This window comes from Rhinopithecus roxellana, chromosome 6 (genome assembly GCF_007565055.1).
Source record: "Rhinopithecus roxellana isolate Shanxi Qingling chromosome 6, ASM756505v1, whole genome shotgun sequence".
Lineage (NCBI taxonomy): Eukaryota > Metazoa > Chordata > Mammalia > Primates > Cercopithecidae > Rhinopithecus > Rhinopithecus roxellana.
In genome coordinates this window covers 117657536-117682679 of record NC_044554.1, presented here as the reverse complement: position 1 = coordinate 117682679, position 25144 = coordinate 117657536, and the positions used below count along the sequence as shown (strand labels likewise).

Genomic DNA, 25144 nt, shown 5'->3' with positions numbered 1-25144 from the left:
GCTATATGGAAGTAAGTACTATATACAATAATCTGAGACAGATGTTGCAGGAAAAGAGAAAAGCCTTTTGGGCTTTTCCTAACAGAGTTGGGCTCTTTATCAGACTGCCAGTCATAGCTTTATTCCTTATTGCCTCTTTTGTTCCAGAAATAAATCCATTGTCCTTGAAACTTTCTTCATACGCCTTGATCTAAGAACATAGCCATAAAAATACAAATGTTTATTTTTACCTAATTAGATAGCTATAGCTAAAAGTATATCTACCTCTATAAAAATGAACATGATAGTTCATATGTCTATTATTGGTTTATCTTCCTAATGGGAGAAAAATTTACTGTAATTTTTATTCTAAGAACGTCAAAATAATCATTTATTTATAAAATTCAAAGACATACCACATTTTTATTAAACAGATAGCAAAATCTCAAAGGAAAAGTCGAATTTATTATAAATATGATGAGATGATAACACAAAGGAAGTTACACAGCCTGGACCATAAAACGAGGAAAACCTAATAAAGGGAAACAATTGGAGCATAGCTGTAAGACCGCAGTCATGCGCCCTCTATCAAGGTCCTCAAAGGAAACTAGATTTTGACAGCTCTAAAATGGGCCAGGACCACCTCCTCCAAATAGCCTTCTCAAATTCCCTTCTCATAAATTACTTCCTGCTAACCCCTCCTTCTCTGAATTTTCATAGTATTTTTCAACCATACTGCAATCTCTTCCTACCTGAATACCTGTTTCTGTGTTACTTCTCCAACAGACTATTATCTCCCTTCAGAGAAGCACACTTGCCTGATTTATGTTCACATATCCACACATGCTACTGGAAAGAAAACCTCCCTGAATATCCAATTCCTCACCAATAAACTAGAGATAATATCTACCCCAGCTGTGTCATAAGGATATGCAGGAGATTCCATGAGATAACAATGTAAAGTACACTGTAAAGTGCTATATAAACAGGTGAGGGAGGCGTAGTCAACCAATATTTAGGGATGCTATAATGTCCCTTGAGCTGTGATTCTCAAACTTTGTTAAGAATAACTATTTGAGACATTGATTTATAATGCAGATACTGTCTCTCCCCCAGAGAGTTTGTGCAGGCAGCTCTGAGGTAAGACCTAAGAATCTGCATTGTAACAAATACTCCGTGTTTTCCTTGTTCCAGGAATACCCCTAGAGGGGAGGTTCTCAACCTTTGTTGCATTTCAGAGTCACCTGGGAGCTTTTAAATTCCAATGCCCATGACTTACTCCCAACCATCTAAATCACAGTCTCGGGTCCAGGCATCAGCATCTGTTAAAATCTTCCAAATGACTGAATACAAATTCAGTGCCTGAGAACCCTTGCACAAGAGAAATGCTCCTCAAAATAGCAGTTCCCAAAACTGACTCTCAGAAGTACCATGGTAGGCTTTCTAAAGCAACTGATGCCCAGGCCTTCCCTCAGGCCTGCCGAATCAGAATCTCCAAGGAGGTAGGGCCCCAGGTTTCTTACAGTGTAAAAAGTTCCTCTACGTGATTTTGATGATCAAATCTGGAATTGTTAACCCTAAAAATATTCAATACAAAACTGTCCCCAGGCAAAGGATACAGAAAGATCTTTCAGAGAATGGAAGTATCTACCATATCCTGGACATCCTGTTTAGTGAATTACGTGACAGTTCATGACGACTGATGAGGTATTATTTCCCCCCTTTTACAAGTGAGAAACCATAGACTGAGAGAGATCATCCACACCCAGGTATGCCTGCTACAAAGTCAAGGTTATTTACACCAGTGGTTCTCAAAGAGTAGTTTTCAGACCAACAGCATCAGCTTGCTAGAAATGCAAATTTATCAAGCCTCGCTATAGCCTTCCTCAGAAGCTCGGAGGATGCAGCCTACCCAACTGTGATTCAGCCAAACCTTCAGATGATTTTACTGCACTCTGAAGTTTGAGAACAACTGCTTTACATTACTCCTGTTTCTGATTCTGAAGCTCCTCACTGCTGAGCTCACTGAAATCTTACACTAGTTCCTGAGCTGACCCTTCCTGACACAGAAAGAATGTACTCCACTCTGTTTCTTGTTCCCCAAAAAACAGCTGGCTTTATCAGAAACATAATGGAAGGTAAGAGGTGAGATAAGAATATTAAGGAAGAGCAGAGCTGTTTATTTTTGCTGGTGCTGATCATAGGATACCATGCAGGATGCTTTGGCCTGGATCAAAGGGCCTAGAAAAACCAAACTTCCAGTTTGCCTGGCGCAAAGGAGTTTCCCAGGATACTGGTAATTCAGTGCTACATCTATGAAAGTCACAGGCAGATAGGAACGGTTTGGTCACGCTAAAAGGGTCAGGGCCAGTGTAGGCACCTCCAGATCAAAATATCCGCCTCTGCAACTCTTGTTCTCCTGCTCTGTTCACTGAATCATAGTCTTCTCCCCCTCCATGGGCACTGGTCCTAGAACCAGCCTCTGCCATGCAGTTGGGGAAGCTCATGCCAGTCACCCTCTTCCACAAGTGGGACCCTTTCTCACCCCGCCCTAGCACAGTAGTTGCCAACCCTGGCAGCATATTGTAACACATGGGAAGCTCTTTTTAAAAATACCCAGCCTCACCCCACACCAACTGCATCAGAATCTCTAGAGGGTGGGACCTGGGTATTTTACAAATCTGCCCAGATGATTCCAATATGCTACCATAGTTGGGAGTCTCTGTTCTAGCTGATACCACCTTGCAGGAACTAATGGCCTACCTTGAACCCTACTGCATCCTAGATTGCCCCCAGGTGTATACACTGTCCTGACACATTGGTGGCTGCATGGCTACAGTCTGTTCCACAGGTGCTTGCCTGCCAAAACCACATTTCTTGCCTGGTCTCAACTCCCTCTTGATTGGCATCAATGTCAGGAACCTGCCCTCCTCCAATCCTCACTCCATCTCCCCAGCCTCCTTCTTGGGAGGCTGGGCATGGTGGCTTACACTTGTAATCCCTGCACTTTGGAAGGCCAAGGAGGGAGGATCGCTGGAGCCCAGGAGTCCAAGACAAGCCTGAGCAACATAGTGAGACCCTATCTCTAATACAAATTAAAACAAGAAAATAAATAACAAAGTAAGTCTCCTTAGGGCCAGCTGCATGATAGAAATCCTTAGAAAAGCTAAATTTTATGTTAAAGATGATCCACCAACCTATCCCGATTAAAACTCATACTCTGTGACTGTACAGAATAGGACTGGATTCACAGAAGGGACATAGGCTAAACATCTGGTCAGGTACAGAGTATAATTGACTCTAAAGGTACCTCATTCTAAAGGCTAAGAAAAGTGAAAAGACTATTTCCTCTCATTTACAGTAAATTAAGTGAAGCTATCACGTGGTTCCCAAATGCCAATAATCCATGAATCTATACTAATGCATCTCAAAGTCTTTACCAGTTCCTGTCGAAAAGATAGAAATAAGTATAGTGTACTTAATTTTTCATAAAGCTAAATGTATTTAATTTTTGAAAAACTGTCATTTGTTCTAGGTTTACTTCCTTATCTTTATTATTTAAAATATCAACTGCTTTCCTTTTTTAAATAGACTTTTATTTTGGAATAATTCTGATACACAGAAAAGTTGCAAAGATGGTATAGAGAATTATAGTATATCTATCACCCAGTTTTTCCCATTGTTAACATCTTATATTTATTTAGTATATTTGTCAAAATCACATAACTGACACTGGTATATTACTATTTACTCAACTCTGAACATTGAGATTTCACTAGTTTTTCCTTTAATTTCTTCTTTCTGTTCCAGGATCCAATCCTGGAACACAGTGCCATATTGCATTAGTGGTTAGGTTCATTTTTTTTTAGTTTGTAGCAATAGTAAATAGTATTTAGATGTTTCGAGAGGGTTGTTTTCATATATGGCAAAAGAGAAGAAATGATGCAACCCTATGTTGATCCTCAAAATTCATTTTGTTAGTATATGGATCTATGAAATATAAAAGTATAAGACCAAGAATACAAATGAACACTTCCTAGACTTTAACTTAGCACTACAGGTTTTCAAAGCCTTAAAAACAAAACTACCCTTACATAATCAGGCTTAATTTAAATGATTAAAATGTAATATTTAATGTGACCTACGGAAATGAATTCTGAAAGATTACTCAGTAACACTGCACTATAATAAGTATCTAGAACCCCTTATTGCCTGAGATTCTTCTGGGCTATCCTTTCAATGATGTTTGTACAGGGAACAGCTTTGGAAGATGGAGAAAATCTCCCTCCAAAGCAAAGGGCAGGCATGTTTACTTCCCACTATAAAACATTCAGGTTTCCTAAATTCAGAATTTCTTTGTTGTAACACAATGCACTGTTGTAACACAATCCACTGTGACAGAGGATAGGGCCAGGCTAACCTGGCCCTATCCTCTGTCACTCTCTGGGAATTAAGGCTGAAGATACCAGTGTAAGAAAATGTTGCTATTCTGGCTATAGCCAAAGCCAGAGTAATAAAACCCTTTGTCTCTGACCCAGGAGTTTCCGGTCTTCTGTGGGCATAGATAAAACTGCAGCAAGCTAATGCCTATTAACTTGTAAGTGGGATAAAACTTCAGACTTTCACAGTTGTTGAACTTGGATTTCCATCTTCCCCTAAAAATTAAGAGATCTGTTAAGACTCCATTACCACATTTCCATTTTCCTGCGAGACAAAAATCAGCTAAAGCTCAATAAGACACATACTGCCCATCTTATCACAGGTAACGTAATTCTCATATACAATACTGTTTAACACCTTTGGGTATTAACATTTGCCACTCCATTCCAGGGTACAAATGTTCAAACAGCATCCAACAACATCTAAAGGTAAACAGTCATTAAAAATCTCTGTACTATTTCAATATTCATTGATGAGCACTAGGATCTTGTAGTATCAATCAAAAACATTTAAAAAACCAAAAGGATTAAGCATATTATGGACTTAAAAATTAAAAGAAAATAAAACTGCTGACAAAAAAGAATAATCTCATTTAAAAGATACACAGTTACCACTGGAGAGAAAAAGATGTATAAGAATAATATTGTAGCAAAAGTTTCCACAAGAAAGGAAAAGACAGTAGAAAACCACTGGACAGAAATAAAAATGATGAAGAAGGAGTTAATCTTACTAAAAGACGGTGAACACCACAAAATAAAGGGGCCATAACTTTCTGTGTTTGTCTCTTTGTCTCTATGTCTATACCTTTCTCTGTTAAGGACACCAGCCATTGGATTAGGGCATACCCTAATCTAGTATGACTTCCTCTTAACTTGATTACATCTGAAAAGACTCTGTTCCTAAGTAAGGTAATATTCACGGGTTCTAGGAGTCACAAATTTTCAGGAACATTATTCAAACCAGTACAACCATTCATCTCTTTATACATAGATAAGTAAATTTTTATTCACAATCCAGGAATTTTCCTTTCAAGAAGCTTGGTTCAGTGGTAGAAACTGGAGGTGTCTACCATAGCATCACTCATCTAACAAAATTAACCCGTATCTTAATTACCTATAACCAGCATTCTAGTTTCCTATCTCTTCATTTTAAAATACTCATCATTATTTTTACACAATATGGCAAACCTAATATTCCATTTTATTAAGTCAAACACAGCTTCCTAAATTGCTTATTTTTAACAACAGAATAGTCGAGAGAAATTATTTTGCATCTGTCAGGTAATCACTAGACACCCACTAATATAACAAATATCAGATTACTAAAAATTTTAGGTTCCCACAAAATGCTCAGCAACAGGTTACTGTAATGTAGAGAGGGGACTTTACAGATTCTCTGAGATGTAAGTTCTAAATTGGAAGAACGGAAAATCAATGTGGACCACATAATATGTGATAACTATATAATTAGAAACTCATGAAATTATAACTCTTTCCAGGAAACCACTACATCATTGTACCTTTTTCCAAATCATAAAATTTAAATGCATTACTCTATATGGACTTTTTAGCATAAAGACTGTGAATTATCTAAAACATTATTCTGTAGTTGATGTTTGACTATTAAGAGGAAAAAATATAACTGACTAGATGATTGCTGCACAAAGAGAAAACATATTTGTGCATTCCTAAAATACAGGAGGAATAAGTATTTTTGTCATATCTGAAAAAATGTTTGTTGTTTTCTTTTTTTAAGGAAATACAACTATATGAGGGTCTGAGGTAAGGAAAAAAGGAAATCATTTTTTCTCCACTTTTACTATAAACATAACCTCCTTTAGTTTCACTTCAATGCTATCCTCCATTCCTTTTTTGAAGAAGAAGAAAATTTCTGGCCGCTAAAAGATTCTGTTGCAGCTAGGCACAGAGGCTCATGCCTGTAATCCCAGAACTTTGGGAAGCTGAGGTGGGTGGATCACTTGAAGTCAGGAGTTTGAGATCTGGCCAGCATGGTGAAACCCTGTCTCTACTAAAAATACAAAAATTAGCCAGGCATAGTGGCATACACCTGTAATCCCAGCTACTGGGTAGGCTGAGGCACAAGAATCGCTTGAACCTGGGAGGCGGAGGTTGCAGTGAGCCGAGATAGTGCCACTATACTCCAGCCTGGGTGACAGAGTGAGATTCTGTCTCAAAAAAAAAAAAAAAAAAAAAAGGAAAAAAGAAAAATGAAAAGAAAAACAGATTCTGGTTGCAGCATCTTCTCTCCTGCACCTTGAGCCTTACGTGCTGAACTCAAGCAGTTAATACTAGCATTCAGTGGTCATTTTCATCTCTGCATGAATGATTTTGGATTAGCCCACCAGGATTTATTGACAGGTAAAAAGAATTAGATTACTAAAGAGGTCTCAAACAATATCCTTCATGGAAAGCAAACTAGTATTTAAGGTTGTATCTAATGAAAAGTGATACTAAGCATGAAAAAGTGAAGTGCTTTTTTTTTTCCAGCAAGCGTTTCTATGACAATAAGCTGATCATTCACTATTTCTCTTACTTATGTTTCCATAAATTAAGAAGGGAGTTGAACCACCAGAGTCCCTTCTTGTTCTGTGAATTGCAAACTATTTTAAAAAATCAAAGGTTACTTTTCTTTTAAAGACCAGGCCAACTTCAAAGAATCAATATCTTGTACACTGCACTTACCACAAAGAAACAGAATTTAAAACCAACAACAAAGATGCTCATATGTTTGGAAATTTTTAAAATGCCAAATAAACAATTTTTTAAAATAATTATATTATTTCTAAAAATATAAATAATTCATGAGTCATATAAAGTCATAGTATAAGCTATGGAATATATATATATACACATATACATGGACAATAGCAAAAAAAACTATGTAGCAGAGCTTTAGGATGCTGCTAAAATGGTACTTGAGTAAATTTTACATTCTTAGATACATATAGTAAAGAAGAGTGGTAATTAATAAATTAAATATTTAACTAAATGAATTATGAAAAGAAAAACAGAAATTTCAGAGTAGAAAAAAGGAAATTACAAAAGTATGAGCAGAAATGATTGAAAAATATAGTAAAGAAAGTAAAGTTGGTTCTTTGGGAACCTCCCAGCACTCTGGGAGGCTGAGACGAGAGGATTGCTTGAGGTCAGGAGTTCGAGACCAGTCTGGGAAACACAGTGAGACCTGGTCTCTATTAAAAGTAAAAATTAAAAAATTAGTTAGTGTGGCAATACATGCCTATAGTCCAGGTGGTCAGGAGGCTGAGCGAGAAGTACTGCTAGGAGTTAGAGTTTAAAGTAAGCTGTGATCCCACCACTGCACTCCAGCCTGAGCAACAGAGCGAGACCCTGTCTCTTAAAAAAAGAGGGGAGAGGGGCGGGTGGGGAGAGAGTATTTACAAAAAATTCTAACAAGACTGATCAAGTAAAAGAGTGAAGGCAAGAATGAAAATAAAAACTAACAGAAGACATGCTGATACATAATTAGATTTTTAAAACCATGAAAAGATTTGAAAGCTAATATAGCAAAACACTGAACTATGTTAAATCTACACATGGATGTCTGTTGAGGCATTTTATACAATTTTTAACATGTTTAAAACATTTCATGATTACAGAGATTTTTATCACAAGCCAATTGTTGATATTTGGTGACTTAAAATTTAACACTGATCAGTTGTGGCTCTAAAATACCTTAGAAAGAAAACACACGAATGTGAGCCTCCGCATGGAGGATTCACTTACCATCAGGCAAGCAGATTATAAGGCTCACTATCAGTTTTTATTTTTCCTGTTTATATTCACTGCACATTTTGATAGCAGGGGGAATAATATGCTCTCCCAGACCTGTCCAGGCTGAGCTTTTCCCTACACATCTGACATACTGTTGGGTGAACAGAAGAAACCACTCAATATTCTAACACCTGGACTAATTCATTCACTTATTTTTTTCATTCAGCAGATACTGTCTTCTAAGTACAAATATTATGCTAAATGCTGATAATATAGTACAAGTTCCCATGGGTGCTTCTCTTAGAGAAACTTCTTATGGAATTTACAGTCTAGGGGCACAGAAGATTGTCTTACTATAAAGCAGGAAGTGAAGGACTGCAGCTGGTGATCACATGCTTCTTGTCATGAGCGGAATCAGAAACTAGCAGTAAGAATGGGTAGAAACCACCAAAGACTTCTCCAGAAATTCTTTACAAATTGCCACTTTGCCTCAACAATGCTATATTTAGATACTCAATGTGTGTTCTCAACCCTCATTTATTCAATAGATATGAGACAATAGATAGATATAAGAACTAATATTTATGGAGAATTTCCCACACCCAAAGCTCTGAGCTACATGTTTGCCTTGTTTAACAGGTGAGGAAAATGAAGTATAGGAGGCATAAGTAAATTGTCTAAGGATACATGTATATTAACTGGCAAAGTCAGGATTTGAGTTTAGGTCCTTCTAGCCCTCACAATATTCATGGTCCCTAAGCTTTACTGTCCTCAAACCACAGATCTGTCCTAGAATTAGAAATTTTACCATTTGTTAACACAATTCAAGAAGTTTATTTTTTTAAATTAATCAGAAAGACAGCAGGACCTCAAGAAAACAGCACTTACTCTGTCCAAAAATCTAATTGCTATGTGGAATACCTATTGAACCCACTCAGAATTACCAAAGCAACCACTCTGCCATCCACAGAGTTACAAAATCGTTTCCAGATTTTCCAGAGAAGAGAAAACAAAGACAAAAAGTAACCAATGTAGGAAGTCCAAAAACACTGTCAGTCTGATTTCCTTTACATTGTACCTGATATCCTCTGAGTTGAGGCTCTGGTCAAATACCATCCTCCTACTTTCATCCCTTTTCTTCCTGTGCCACTTGCTCCACCTCTTCTTCTGTCCACCTTCTGTGGTTTCTTTCTGACCCTGTCATGCACAAAGATCCTACATCAAGACCTCTGGCCTTTGCACATGCTAATTCGACTACATGAAAAGTTGTTCTTCTCCCATTTCATTCACCTGTTATCTTTTGAACTTTGGAATTAATATCATTTCCTCAAGAAAGTCTTCCCTGAGCAACCAGATGAGGTCAGGTGTCCCAGCAAGTGCCCTCAGAGCAACATGTAATTCTTTTCAACACTTATTTCTATCATTTACAAAGACTTCTCAGTAGTTGTCTGCACCATGCCTGTCTTTCCCACTAAAAGACAAGCTTCATGGGGGCAAGAAATGCATCATCTGTTGTTTATAGCTATATCCCTGTCACTGGCCCACAGCAAGCACGCAACTCATATCTATTGAATAAATGAGGGTTGAGAACACACATTGAGTATCTAAGAATTTTGGCTTTTTTCTATTCCACTGTTAATCTCTCACGTCAGCTTTCTAGCCACTTAAAACTCCACATGCCTGAGTTTTTATGAGTGGCTATGGGGAAAATCAAGTCCACCTGCTCTTTTTCTACCTCATAGGTGCAAAGAAAAGACTGTTGTGATAAAACATCAAACGTGGCCAGATGCAGTGGCTATGCCTGTAATCCCAACACTTTGGGAGACTGAGGCAGGCAGATCACTTGAATTCAAGACCAGCCTGGGTAACGTGGTGAAACCTTCTCTCTACTAAAAATACAAAAATTAGTCAGGCACGGTGGCATGCACCTGTAGTCTCAGCTACTTGTAGGACTCAGGTGGCAAAATCACTTGAGCCTGGGACTCTGAGCTGCAGTGAGCCAAGACTGCGCCACTGCACTCTAGCCTGGGAGATCGAGTGAGACCCTGTCTCAAAACAAACAAACAACAAAAAAGAAAGAAAACAAAAGAAAAAACATCAAATGTAGCCCTGATCAATTATCCTCCTTCAAAAAGGCTGTAAACACTCAAACCACTCAATACCAATAGTACATATTCTCTGGTCTTTATTATCTTTTCTGATTTTACAGTGGCCACACCTTATCCACTGGAAACTAAGGTATTTTTATTAATGAATAGGAAAATAATTGTAGTTTATGACAACACCAAGGGAATAATTTGTGATTTTTTTTTTTTTTTTGCTTCAAACCAGTTTAATGTCAAAAACAACATTTCTACTAATTTCTGTTCAATTATAATTACTCTAATAGTTCATTCTGGTTTCAAAAAAAATTGCAAGAGTAGATTTGGAAAAGACATTATATAATGAAAAGGTTAGTTCTATTATTATAATTAAAATAGTAAATTCTATTATAAAACAGCTAATTAGTTCCATACTTGGAAGTATCATCAGCTAGTGCTACTTTGATTTTTTAAAAAACTTATGGCTGAATATTTCTTTTAAGTTTATAGATAACATCTTGAACATTAACAGATGAAATAACTCTTTAGATACTTAATTGCGGGAAAAAAATCTTAACACCAGAAAGAAAATAAAGGACTTTCTACTCAAATAGGTTACAAATAGAGCTTAGCAACAGAACTCATGCTGACAGCAGCTGTCACTTTTCATTTTTCCTTTCTCCCAGCACTAAGATACCTGACCTGTATAAACTGGCAATGGGCCAATATATTTTCTTTAGGATACAGAGTTAAGACCACTTGCAATCTTACCAATGCCATTAAGGCAGTTGATGCATTGTACATGATGACGGACCTACAGCAACCTTGCTTCAGTCCCAAGAGAAAGCAAAATTTACTTAATCCCCCCAGTTTTTTTTCCTATAATGCAAAGAGAATTAAATCACGAAATCCGAGACCTTCCTGAAACCACACTGATTACAAGATGTCAGAGGAGCATATGTCTGCATAAGCCTGCCAGGGGGGAAATGCACACATTATCAAGCTCATCCAGAAGATACTAAATGATGTCTACTGGCAGATAAAAAGTAAAGTTAGGAAACATACCTGGAATAACTGATGTTACATGTGAGGAAGAAATAAACACTTTATCAGTTTGTTTGTTAAATTTGTGTAGCTCTTTTACTCTCTTCCAGCTTGTGGGCTGTGTATGTTATGGAACGAAGGGTAAAAGAGGTAGGGGGATGGGTATTTTGAAGCGCTTTGGCAAAGATACAACTAAATATCTTCTAGTCTCTTGGCAGGCTAATGGTATGTTTCAGCTTAGTTATTCTTGCCCATAAAACTTCACATTTATTCCAGATGCAGATAAATTTACACATAGGCATAAGATGGGCATAAAAACTGAGCCATGTGTTTGCCATGTGCAAGTCAGCAACATAGTTCAAACTATAACGATTTAGAAGCGATGGTGCTCCTCTGTGCTGAACAATACACAATCCAACTTCTATGAAGAACAAAGAAGGACTAAAACTGAAGTCCAAAATGCAATCGTTTTTTAAAAAAAAGGCGGGGGGAGGATCTTTAGAAGACATTTGATCTTTGGAATAAAGAAAATTTTATACTGGAATAATTGGGACTCACCTGAACTAAAACATCTTCAATTTTGGCCTATTAAAACAACTACTAAAAGAGATGGTAAATTATAAATGGTAAATTGTAGAAGTGCTGTAATTAAAATATTTGCATTCTAATTCCTCTGCTATTATGATCATTTATTTCCATAGGGAGGATAAACTATAGCAGATTATAGCACACATTCGGGTGCCAGACTTCCTTACTTAAAATTCTTAGGCAAGTTGGTTAAACTTTCTGTGCCTTCATTTCCTCATCTGCAAAATGAGGATATCAATGATATTACTTGGGGATAAAATGACTTAACATATGTAAAACACTTAGACCAGCACCTAGCACATAGTAAATGTCATATAAGTATTTGCTATTACTCCAACTATTACCAGTACTTTTATTAATCCCAAATCCAGTTACTAGCATTGATCCCATCTGAATATCATATGATTGAAAGATGTATAGATTGCATAAGACAGGAAATCCCTGGTGTTAAAGTGAGCACTTATAGGAATACATAATATTTATTTGTAAAAATATAAAACTTTGACAATGATGTAAAACAGAAGTAAAATAAGTCATTATTTTTTTAATTCCATTACAATGAGTGTCATTAACTAAAAAGAATAATCCATCAGTAGCCTTAAGTAAGCAAAATGAGTTTGGATTTGTAAGGAGAAAAGGTTAACTCTTCCAAATGACAAATAGTAAACCACTGGCGGCAGTTATTTGCCCCTAAGACTGAGTTAGGGAGCCTGAGTTAATAGACAGTATATGAAAGCATAATCTTTCTACAGGACAGCAGTATACAGTAATTATTAATCAATGAAACTAGCTCACTATGACTTACATATACTAACCATCAAAACTGTAATATTTCCAGCTAAACTGTTGTTCAGTATTTAAAATACTTCTGTGAGAATATCATAGCTCTTGAACCAGTAACAGAAAATTAATCAGTCTTCCTCTGATACAATTCACTATTTAAAAATGAAAGTACTTAAAAATGGGCAGCAGCTCAAACCCACAGGAACCAAGGGACATGGTTTCCTGTGTTGGCCCTATTTGCAATTATAGAGTCATCTCTACATCAGAAGATCCTAATATTGTTTCCCATAAACACCCTGAAATTCAATTCAATAATTTCTCATTAAATTAGTGTATGGTGAACCCTACTTATAGAATCATTTTTAGAAAGTTGAGCTCTTATTCTTGTAGGATCTTTATATCCTGAGGTTTTAAAAAAATCATTTTATTTCAGTAATTAGGGGAGAATGAAGTCGTTAAAATATAATTGTGTTTAAAGCTAGCCTACTTACAGCTAACAACTAAATATTCATATTTGAGGATGTATTGACAAATATTTTTTAAAGTCATTTTAGTTTCATTACTAGTCAAACTGACACTTAAGTCATGGCTAAACTGTTTCAACAGAATGGTCTTGAAAATAAATTTTTGCAAGTCATCTAATTTTAAAATCTGTGTATTTGTGGTTAACTTGGTTTTGATTAGCATGGAAAGACATCATGTTCACAGCTATACCATCCAAAATTTCCTCTCCTGTCTGAGAGAACCTATGTGAGGTACCTGCATGCTCATGCCACAACCTGTAACACCTGCACCTGAAGTTTCTCTCTGTTCCACACCGAAAGTTCTGCTCTCAGAGTTTAAGCTTAACAGTGAGAGTCCTTAACCTAAATCTCTGAGCAGGTGCAGCAAGGAAAACATAAAAACAGATTTTAACATACAGGTAATCGCATCTGCCAGAGAATCCTATCATGCTTCATTAATTGTTTGTGATCACTTTAATCAACTGTATTTACACACACACTGTTAAAAGAATCTACGTTCCCTAGCAGACAAAATGGAGACCAAAACTCACCTACGTTTATGGTATGTGAACTATATCTCAATATAGCTGTTCTTTTTAGAGAAAAAAAAATTCCAATTACCATGGCAGCAGGAGACCCTTCAATGAATGAAGGCCCTCAATTGACACTCTGCCCATCAGCCAGCCCTTAAAATGCACATCACTGAGCTTGTTTACTTGGAGAGAAGCCTCCCTATCTCCACAGAGCCAAGGAAAATGCCTGAAACTTGGATTTGAAATTTGGTGACAAAATTAGGAGCTTAAGTGACAACTTCTATAAATAGATCTGTTTCAAAAGGAAAAACGTCATTTCTAAAGCCATCTTTCTAAGCCATGTGACTTAATTACTGTCTAGGTGACTAAGTATTATCCAAGAGTTTCTGGAGAAGGTACTAAAGTGAGAATTCAAGACAGAAAGCATGTTTCTCAAATGCAAGGGAAAACTGTAAATAAGGAAGGCACTTTGGAAGAGAAATCCTGTTGCTGAGTTGTTCTACTGGAAAAGAAAAATGAAAATGAGAGTAAAGGAAAAAGCCTTAGTGTAGATTACTTGGCAACAGTGGCTGTTGCTTACATTTTATCTCAAAGATAGCATCCAAAACAAAAGATAACCTAAAAAGCTACTTGAAAAAACACACAAGTCTCTACTTCAGAAGATTCATCATTGATGCAATGGTATGGATAGCCCTGTACTAATAATGCATGCAGCAAAATTTACTGCACACCAAGATCTGTTTTTCCTTTTTTATTTAATTGTTTACTCTTCTTACTCTTACAGAAAGAGCCAAGATTCTGCATGGTAATGCAGTTTTAAGAATCAATAAGGAAATTTTATATCCAGTGTAAGCAAAAGCAAATTAACCCCTGTGTTCCTCTCTTCTGTTGCAATAGATATGAGCCATTTTGACAGTTTAATAGATACTTTTGTGCTTCCCATGGCCAAAAAAGAAACAATTCAAGCAATTCTCTACTATTCTATTTGCATTGGAGTTGAAAAAAAAAAAAAAATCTACGCCCCAAACAGGATATGTTAAGTATAAGTGCTGTCATTAAAAAAAAAAAAAAAAGAAAGAAAGAAATGTAATGCAGTCACTAAACTATAACCTATATCGTATATAAACTAAAGTTTGTCACTAATGACAAACTGAGAACATATTTCACTTAAGAAAGGAGTCCACAGTGTTATATTGCACCATATACTTTTAGATCGTTGTTTTTACAAAGGTATCTTAAGAAACACTATTTCTCTAACACATTGTGTACCTTTTGAGTTATTGTACAACTCATTGTACAAACCCATTGTTAAGGATTAGGAATCTAATCCAAAGACAAGTTGGGAATGCTCATATGCAGTAGTTTAGAAATAACTTGAGCTAATAAAAATAGATATTCAGTGGCCATTACTTTTTACTATAATCATATGAGATCAAATAATTTAACCAAAAACTACTATCAGAACTATGCTGATAGTCAGAATATGCCTGACTGTCATGATCTTTCATTGGTGATATATAAATTATATCTCTACAAAGATGTCTACTTTTAGTTTTGGGCCACAAGAAAATCTGTTCCCTGCCCCATCTACACACATTCCTGACATATATAAAGGATTTGCCATTCCTCTCTTAGTTTTCTAAAATTCATACTATGGTTATTTTCCTCATAAGTTCATTCAAACAAAAATAAAACAAGCTTTGGCCTGGAGTGTGTCTTTACCATTCTTGCCCAAGGCAACTGATATTACAGAAAAACTACGCAAATGCATAACCGAATTTAAGAGAAATGCCTAAAGGGTCTTTACGTAGATCACCATTTCAGTTTAAGGATTAAAGACCATAAAGGAGAAATTGTTAGATACCAAAAATGAATTAGATATGTATATCATGTGTATAAATAAAATACATTTCAATTTTTATGCCTATCTTATTTTACATACTATAGAATGTACACCATACATTCAGTGTACATTCTATAGTATGTAAAATCTTATACAGGTAAGAGTCAGCTCTGGAGTTACAAAATCTAGATTCTCCCTTGCAGCTTTATTACTCCTTACTATGTTACTTTCCCAAGTTGTATAACTTCTCTGTGCCTTATTTCTGTAAATTAGGATAATAGTTATAACCACAGGTTGTCTGAGGATTGAATGGTACATACAAATTCATGTGACTATCACATCATACAGTAAAAGTTATTACTGTAATAAATAGTTACTACTGTTATTATTATAATACTGATTAACTAAACCCTATATAACTGTTCATTTCAATTAGCCCCATATATTAGCAGCTTTCTGTTTCAAGACAAAAAAAGCTACAAAGCAGCAAACTGCATGGCTGAAACTCTGTTGCCACTACTCATCAATTCTAATGTCCTTTGTCTTATGAATCCAGAATGATGGCTCTCCATAATCAGAATTAAAGTTGTATTCCCTCTAACCGTCAGGACCCTGAGCTGCAGGTCTGTTGGAGATTGCTTGAGGTCCACTCCAGACCCTGTTTGCCTGGGTATCAGCAGCAGAGGTTGCAGAAGATAGAATATTGCAGAACAGCGAGTGTACCTGTCTGATTCTTACTTTGGAAGCTTCCTCTCAGGGGTGTACTCCACCCTGTGAGGTGTGGGGTGTCAGACTGCCCCTAGTGGGGGATGTCTCCCAGTTAGGCTACTCAGGGGTCAGGGACCCACTTGAGCGGCAGTCTGTCCCTTCAAATAGATGCAATAAAAAATGATAAAGGGGATATCACCACCGACCCCACAGAAATACAAACTACCATCAGAGAATACTATAAACACCTCTACGCAAATAAACTAGAAAATCTAGAAGAAATGGATAATTTCCTGGACACTTACACTCTTCGAAGACTAAACCAGGAAGAAGTTGAATCCCTAAATAGACCAATAGAAGGCTCTGAAATTGAGGCAATAATCAATAGCCTACCAACCAAAAAAAGTCCAGGACCAGATGGATTCACAGCTGAATTCTACCAGAGGTACAAGGAGGAGCTGGTACCATTCCTTCTGAAATTCTTCCAATCAATAGAAAAAGACGGAATCCTCCCTAACTCATTTTATGAGGCCAACATCATACTGATACCAAAGCCTGGCAGAGACACAACAAAAAAAGAGAATTTTAGACCAATATCCCTGATGAACAGCGATGCAAAAATCCTCAATAAAATACTGGCAAACCGGATTCAGCAGCACATCAAAAAGCTTATCCACCATGATCAGGTGGGCTTCATCCCTGGGATGCAAGGCTGGTTCAACATTTGCAAATCAATAAACGTAATCCAGCATATAAACAGAACCAAAGACAAAAACCACATGATTATCTCAATAGATGCAGAAAAGGCTTTTGACAAAATTCAACAGCCCTTCATGCTAAAAACGCTCAATAAATTCGGTATTGATGGAACATACCTCAAAATAATAAGAGCTATTTATGACAAACCCACAGCCAATATCATACTGAATGGGCAAAAACTGGAAAAATTCCCTTTGAAAACTGGCACAAGACAGGGATGCCCTCTCTCACCACTCCTATTCAACATAGTGGTGGAAGTTCTGGCTAGGGCAATCAGGCAAGAGAAAGAAATCAAGGGTATTCAGTTAGGAAAAGAAGAAGTCAAATTGTCCCTGTTCGCAGATGACATGATTGTATATTTGGAAAACCCCACTGTCTCAGCCCAAAATCTCCTTAAGCTGATAAGCAACTTCAGCAAAGTCTCAGGATACAAAATTAATGTGCAAAAATCACAAGCATTCTTATACACCAGTAACAGACAAACAGAGAGCCAAATCAGGAATGAACTTCCATTCACAATTGCTTCAAAGAGAATCAAATACCTAGGAATCCAACTTACATGGGATGTAAAGGACCTCTTCAAGGAGAACTACAAACCACTGCTCAGTGAAATCAAAGAGGACACAAACAAATGGAAGAACATACCATGCTCATGGATAGGAAGAATCAATATCATGAAAATGGCCATACTGCCCAAGGTTATTTATAGATTCAATGCCATCCCCATCAAGCTACCAATGAGTTTCTTCACAGAATTGGAAAAAACGGCTTTAAAGTTCATATGGAACCAAAAAAGACCCCGCATTGCCAAGACAATCCTAAGTCAAAAGAACAAAGCTGGAGGCATCACGCTACCTGACTTCAAACTATACTACAAGGCTACAGTAACCAAAACAGCATGGCACTGGTACCAAAACAGAGATATAGACCAATGGAACAGAACAGAGTTCTCAGAAATAATACCACACATCTACAGCCATCTGATCTTTGACAAACCTGAGAGAAACAAGAAATGGAGAAACAAGAAAGGATTCCCTATTTAATAAATGGTGCTGGGAAAATTGGCTAGCCATAAGTAGAAAGCTGAAACTGGATCCTTTCCTTACTCCTTACACGAAAATTAATTCAAGATGGATTAGAGACTTAAATGTTAGACCTAATACCATAAAAACCCTAGAAGAAAACCTAGGTAGTACCATTCAGGACATAGGCATGGGCAAGGACTTCATGTCTAAAACACCAAAAGCAACGGCAGCAAAAGCCAAAATTGACAAATGGGATCTAATTAAACTAAAGAGCTTCTGCACAGCAAAAGAAACTACCATCAGAGGGAACAGACAACCTACAGAATGGGAGAAAATTTTTGCAATCTACTCATCTGACAAAGGGTTAATATCCAGAATCTATAAAGAACTCAAACAAATTTACAAGAAAAAAACAAACAACCCCATCAAAAAGTGGGCAAAGGAGATGAACAGACATTTCTCAAAAGAAGACATTCATACAGCCAACAGACACAAGAAAAAATGCTCATCATCACTTGCCATCAGAGAAATGCAAATCAAAACCACAATGAGATACCATCTCACACCAGTTAGAATGGCAATCATTAAAAAGTCAGGAAACAACAGGTGCTGGAGAGGATGTGGAGAAATAGGAACACTTTTACACTGTTGGTGGGATTGTAAACTAGTTCAACCATTATGGAAAACAGTATGGCTATTCCTCAAGGATCTAGAACTAGATGTACCATATGACCCAGCCATCCCACTACTGGGTATATACCCAAAGGATTATAAATCATGCTGCTATAAAGACACATGCACACGTATGTTTATTGTGGCACTATTCACAATAGCAAGGACTTGGAATCAACCCAAATGTCCATCTGTGACAGACTGGATTAAGAAAATGTGGCACATATACACCATGGAATACTATGCAGCCATAAAAAAGGATGAGTTTGCATCCTTTGTAGGGACATGGATGCAGCTGGAAACCATCATTTTTAGCAAACTATCACAAGAACAGAAAACCAAACACCGCATGTTCTCACTCATAGGTGGGAACTGAACAATGAGATCACTTGGACTCGCGAAGGGGAACATCACACACCGGGGCCTATCATAGGGAGGGGGGAGGGGGGGATTGCATTGGGAGTTATACCTGATATAAACGACGAATTGATGGGTGCTGACGAGTTGATGGGTGCAGCACACCAACATGGCACAAGTATACATATGTAACAAACCTGCACGTTATGCACATGTACCCTAGAACTTAAAGTATAATAATAATTAAAAAAAATTATAACTGTATAAAAAAAAAAGTTGTATTCCCAAGGTATTCTGATTAGTTGAGGCTTTACTTTAAAATTATTTTAGAAACTCATGTCAATCACGTAAAAGTTCTCCCTAAGCAGATGGGTAAATTCAGAATTTATTTATTTATTTATTTTTTTTTTTTTTTTTGAGACAGAGTCTCACTCTGTCACCCAGGCTGGAGTGCAGTGGCAGGATCTCGGCTCACTGCAAGCTCCACCTCCCGAGTTCACACCATTCTCCCGTCTCAGCCTCCCAAGTAGCTGGGACTACAGGCGCCTGCCACCATGTCCAGCTAATTTTTTGTATTTTTTACTATAGACAGGGTTTCACCATGTTAGCCAGGATGGTCTCAATCTCCTGACCTCGTGATCTACCCACCTCGGCCTCCCAAAGTGCTGGGATTACAGGCATGAGCCACCGTGCTTGGCAATAATTTAATTTTTAAATGGATTGAAAATAAATGTTACTGCAAGATTAATATGTCTCATTAAAGGAACACAAAGTATCTTTCTTTTCTTGCACAAAGACTTTACCTTTGTAACCTTTGAAAAAAAAAATTCTTTTGAAGTTTTAATACAACTTATATATCAGAATTATGCACAGCTATGTGAACAAGATAAACTAATTTCAATGAGGCTGATGATGTCCCAGCAGATAACACAAATGATTATGTTAAGGAACAATCACCAAAATGTGTTTGTTTTTACACTAAACACAAAATTGCAATCAACATCAAAATCCAGATTGTAGGAAATTACATAAGATAAACAATCTGGTTTCTTCAACAAATAAATTGCAAGGGGGAACAAAAGAGAAAGATAATGTTTTTAAAATTATTATTTTATTTGATTTGATTTTTGAGACAGAGTTTTGCTCTGTCACCCAGGCTGGAGTGTGGTGGTACGATCTCGGCTCACTGCAACCTCTGCCTCCTGGGTTCAAGCGATTCTCCTGCCTCAGCCTCCCAAGTAGCTGGGATTATAGGTGTGTGCCATCACATCCAGCTAATTTTTTGAATTTTTAGTAGAGACGGGGTTTCACCATGTTAGCCAGGATGGTTTTGATCTCCTGATGTCATGATCCACCCGCCTCGGCCTCCCAAAGTGCTGGAATTACAGGTGTGAGCCACTGCACCCAGCCAAAAATTATTTTTAAAACCTACACAGCCAAAATTAAACTATAGGGGTACATGTTTTGGTGATAAAACTAAGAACAAAAGCAAGGAAGGGATTATGATAAAAGTCAGGATAATGTTTACAAATCTTACAAGAGGAGGATGAAAAGGGCTTGGGTTTGGGATGCAGCAAACAAACAGCTGGCCACGCTCTATTTCTTGAACTGAATGGTCATTATAAAAGCATTTGCCTTTAGTATTTCATCAGCCCATACATTGTTTTATGTGAATTTCTGTGTCAGTTGTATATTTTACCACTGAAAAGGTTTTTAAAAATAAAATTGCAATCTAAAAGATTTGCCATGACTTTTTTGTTGTTGTTTAAGACAGTCTCTTGCTATGTTGCCCAGGCTGGCCTTGAACTCTTGGGCTCAAATGATCCTCCCACCTTAGCCTCCTGGGTAGCTGCAAACAGGCATGACACTGCATCCAGCTCTTTTCTAAAAATGTTTTTTCCTGAAAAATTTATTCCTTTACCAAAAGTTCAAAGACACCTGAGCACAGCCATTTATCAACTGGTTTCTAGCCACTGTTAAGTTTGGAATAATACTTTAATTTTAAATTTGCATCCTTAGGATACATATGGCCATGCTTGTGCCAATTAACACAAGAAGCTCTTAGAGTTTAGCTTTGATTTCATATTTCCTTTCATTTACCTCAGTCCCAAGAGAAAAGTCAACTTTAAGAAAAAACCAAAAACTTACAGGGCTCTTAAGGAAGGTGTTATATAGGTGGATTGTGTTCCCCTAAAAAGCATATGTTAAAGTCCTAACCCCTAATACCTCAGAATACAACTGTATGTAGAGACAGGGTCTCTAAAGAGGTAATGCAGTTAAAACAGGGTTATTAGGATGGGCCCTAGTTCCATAGGAATGATGTTTTCACGAGAAGAGATTAGGATGCAGATACACACAGAGGGAAAGCCACGTGAAGACACAGGAAGAAAACCATGTACAAACCAAGGAGAGAGGCCTCAGAAGAAACCAACCCTGTCAACATCTTGATCTTGGACTTCCAGCTTCCAGAATTGAGAGAACATACATTTCTATTGTTTAAGCCACCCAGTCTGTGGTACTTTGTTATGGTAGCTTTAGCAAACTAATATGGAAGGTAAAGGAGAAGTAAAAGTTTTAGGAGTTCCTTTTTAAAAAGGTACTGCAAGGAAGGAAAAAAATATAAAATGCTACAACTTTGATTTATAATGTATTAATGAGTCATTAATAAAGAAAATAAACTGCTATCAGATTTCATGTAAAAAGAAATATCCCAAAGAGCTAAGCACAGAGGTCGAGACAGGAGGGAACCCGAAGAGAAATAATTGGCTACTGACTTTGGATTGATGGGCAGGATTCAGCACTTTCAATGTGGTTCCTGGAAAAACCCAGAGGAGAATTTTGAGTTAGATTTTTAAATGGAGTGGAAACAAATGGAGGTGACAGGTGAGATCAAAGTAGTTTTCTTAAAGGGAAAAAGAAACAACCTCTAGCCCTTCAGTCTGGACAAATTTTGTATTTATCATTTCCCTAGTATGATAGGCTTAGGGGTAAGAAAAACCATCAACAAAGAAACTGCAATTCTCAGGTTGGAAAATCAGCAAAGACTGTGTGGCAAAGTCAGTGCTTCATGTGTTATGTATACCCATGGAGCCTTAAGACCCCAGAGTAGAGTGCATTTTGCTGATTAGATACAAGTTTTCTGAAAAAGGATATTACCGTAGAGACAGCAGAGAGCTATCTGCTGGGTCCACCCTCCACGCTCCTATTTGCATTTCATCATTCCACTGACAGACACAGATGGAAACAGATAGTGAAAGGCCTGTTTCCTTTCCTCTTTAATTTAACAAGGGAATAAGAGATACTCTACATCAGAAAAACATCATAGAAAACAGAAAAGTGAAGCCAAATGAACAGGGATGGGAATAAAAGGACCTGCAGATTCTATTCCTAGGTAATTTTTTTCCCCAACTATAAACAAAATGGCTCTATTCTCCCATGTTATATCTAGAAAAATCCCGATATCCCTTCTGTAGGGAGGCAATAATATAAATTAATCCACCATTCATCAATCTTTAGTTTAGGATAACTTTCTGGAGAGACAGGCATAATTATTACATCTAGATCGCTTACAAGAGTTACCAGATTTTAAGTCTTTATGAATTAGAAATGTATAGGTATACAGGATGTATTTATTGACGAAGTGTCCTAATGTCTGGAATTTGCTTTAAAATACTACACACATACACATACACACACACGCACACACACACACATACATACACAAAATAAAAAGAGAAAAAAAAGATAGTCAAAGTGTTGATAACTGTTGATGCTAGATGATGGGAATGAGGGGGTTCATTATAGCATTCTTTTCACTTCGAAATATGTTTAAACTTTTCCACAATAAAAAGTTTTCTTTTAGTTTACATATATATAATTGAAAAACTCAATTCTCTTCAGATTGCCATTTGAATAGGACGATATAATTTATTTTGGTTACTGATAACAGTTTAGTTTGAATAAAAAGCTTTACAACAGCCGGGCGCGGTGGCTCAAGCCTGTAATCCCAGCACTTTGGGAGGCCGAGATGGGCGGATCACAAGGTCAGGAGATCAAGACCATCCTGGCTAACACAGTGAAACCCCGTCTCTACTAAAAAATACAAAAAACTAGCTGGGCGAGGTGGCGGGCACCTGTAGTCCCAGCTACTCGGGAGGCAGAGACAGGAGAATGGCGTAAACCCGGGAGGCCGAGCTTGCAGTGAGCCGAGATCCAGCCACTGCACTCCAGCCTGGGCGATGGAGCGAGACTCCATCTCAAAAAAAAAAAAAAAAAAAAAAAAAAGCGTTACAACAGTAATATATGTATATAAAAAACTGAACAAAGGCTTTATGGGAAAATAACTTGGCAAATGTTTACAAAATGATACAGAAGCAAGCAGATACAATATTGTAGCTATATATGATACTATGTAAATATCTATGTATATATACAACTGTGTGCATATGACAAAAAAAACTCAAAGAAATAACAAAATGAAAACATTTATCTCTCAGTGATGAGTTTAAGGATGAGTTTTCCTTTTTTGTTCTACTTTTCTCTGTTTACAAGTTTCCTAAAATGAGCATGTATCTAATTTGTAATTAGAAAAAGGAAATGAATATGAACAAGTGGGTTATAATTCAGATAAAGTAGAGTAGATAGTCTGAACACTATGCAGAAGAAAATAAACACTTGGCCAAAAGTCACTATACTCAACATTGAGCAGAAGGAAGCCCTACACTTGGGTGGCTTTTGTTTTCATATGCTCTCAGATTACACCATCTGCAGATCTGGGGGGAAAACCCCACATTCTTATGCCTCTAGCTGGTGGAGGCTTTTATTTTTGTGTTAATATTTTCACAGTTTACCTGTCATAACCAGTATCCTGAGATTTCTGTCTCCAGGTATTTTCAACTCCTTGATCTCCTGTAGATCTAACAATTTTACATTTTACTGGTGGAGGTGTGGGGTGGTGTGGGGTGGGGCCAGGTTAGGGGGCGGCGGGGGTGGGAATGTTTCACAACTGAATGCAAAGGCAAACACCTACCCTGGACCCAAGTTTTCACCTCTTGGTTCTCAGTGGTAACCCTAAAGGCAAATTTCAAAAACTATCTTCAGTGACATAATCCAAGAAAGAACTATAGGTTGGCATAAAAGTCACTGGGGTTTCCTAGGCACGGTGGCTCACGCCTGTAATTCCAGTACTTTGGGAGGCCGAGGTGGGTGGATCGCCTGAGTTCGAGACCAGCCTGGCCAACATGGTGAAACCCCCTCTCTACTAAAAAAACAAAAATTAGCCGGGTATGGTGGCAGGCACCTGTAATCCCAGCTACTTGGGAGACCGAAGCAGGAGAATCACTTGAACCCGGGAGGCAGAGGTTGCAGTGAGCCGAGATCACGCCATTGCACTCCAGCTGGGAGACAAGAGTGAGACTTTGTCTCAAAAAAAAAAAAAAAAAGTCATTGGGGTTTTTGCCATTAAAAATAACGACAAAAACCACAAGAACTTTTGCACCAACCTAGTAGTTGCAGGTATAGCAATCCTATAAAACCTAAGTCTAATAATTCCTACAGTACCCTAAAAATTCTTTTTCTGATAACTGAAAGTAAAGTTTCATTTTTCCAAAGTGGGTGATAAAACTTTAGATTATAAAGTATTTTTTAAACCCTCAAAACTGTACATTAGAAATATCATTGAAAATTAAAATCATAATCAGTAGTATTAAAAGATTCTCAATAAATTTCCCCACAAGTAGGAAAATTTCACTTACTTTAACTTCCACAGTCTTGCCTCCATGTTCAATGTGTCTCTCTACGTATTCAGAGGACAGCAAATCACTGCAACAACAAAAATAAATGATGATTAAACAGGATCCCAAAAATGTAAAACATGAAAATCAGGATCAAGTTTACACATACCGGCTTTAATAATTCTTTAAACCCCCCCAAATCAACACTTTATAGGTCTCTCTCTTTCTCTCTCTCTCTCTCTCTCTCACACACACACCCAGTATTTCTAAAAGGATGTGAGGATGAACTGCCTACACCACCTGTCACTCCATTGCTGAGCACAGCTGATTCTGCTGAACCAGCCA

General features: G+C 37.3%; 1 protein-coding gene across 9 annotated transcripts in view; it reads right to left on the bottom strand.

Annotated features, from left to right (window-relative positions):
* ADAM22 (ADAM metallopeptidase domain 22) overlaps positions 1–25144 on the bottom strand; it is a 253989-nt gene that overhangs the window by 101003 nt on the left and 127842 nt on the right. For all 9 annotated transcript variants that reach the window (XM_030933154.1, XM_010370658.2, XM_010370659.2 and 6 more), the window contains one exon: positions 24821–24887. In XM_030933154.1, the coding sequence (XP_030789014.1) occupies positions 24821–24887 (67 nt within the window). The remainder of the gene's footprint in view (positions 1–24820; positions 24888–25144) is intronic.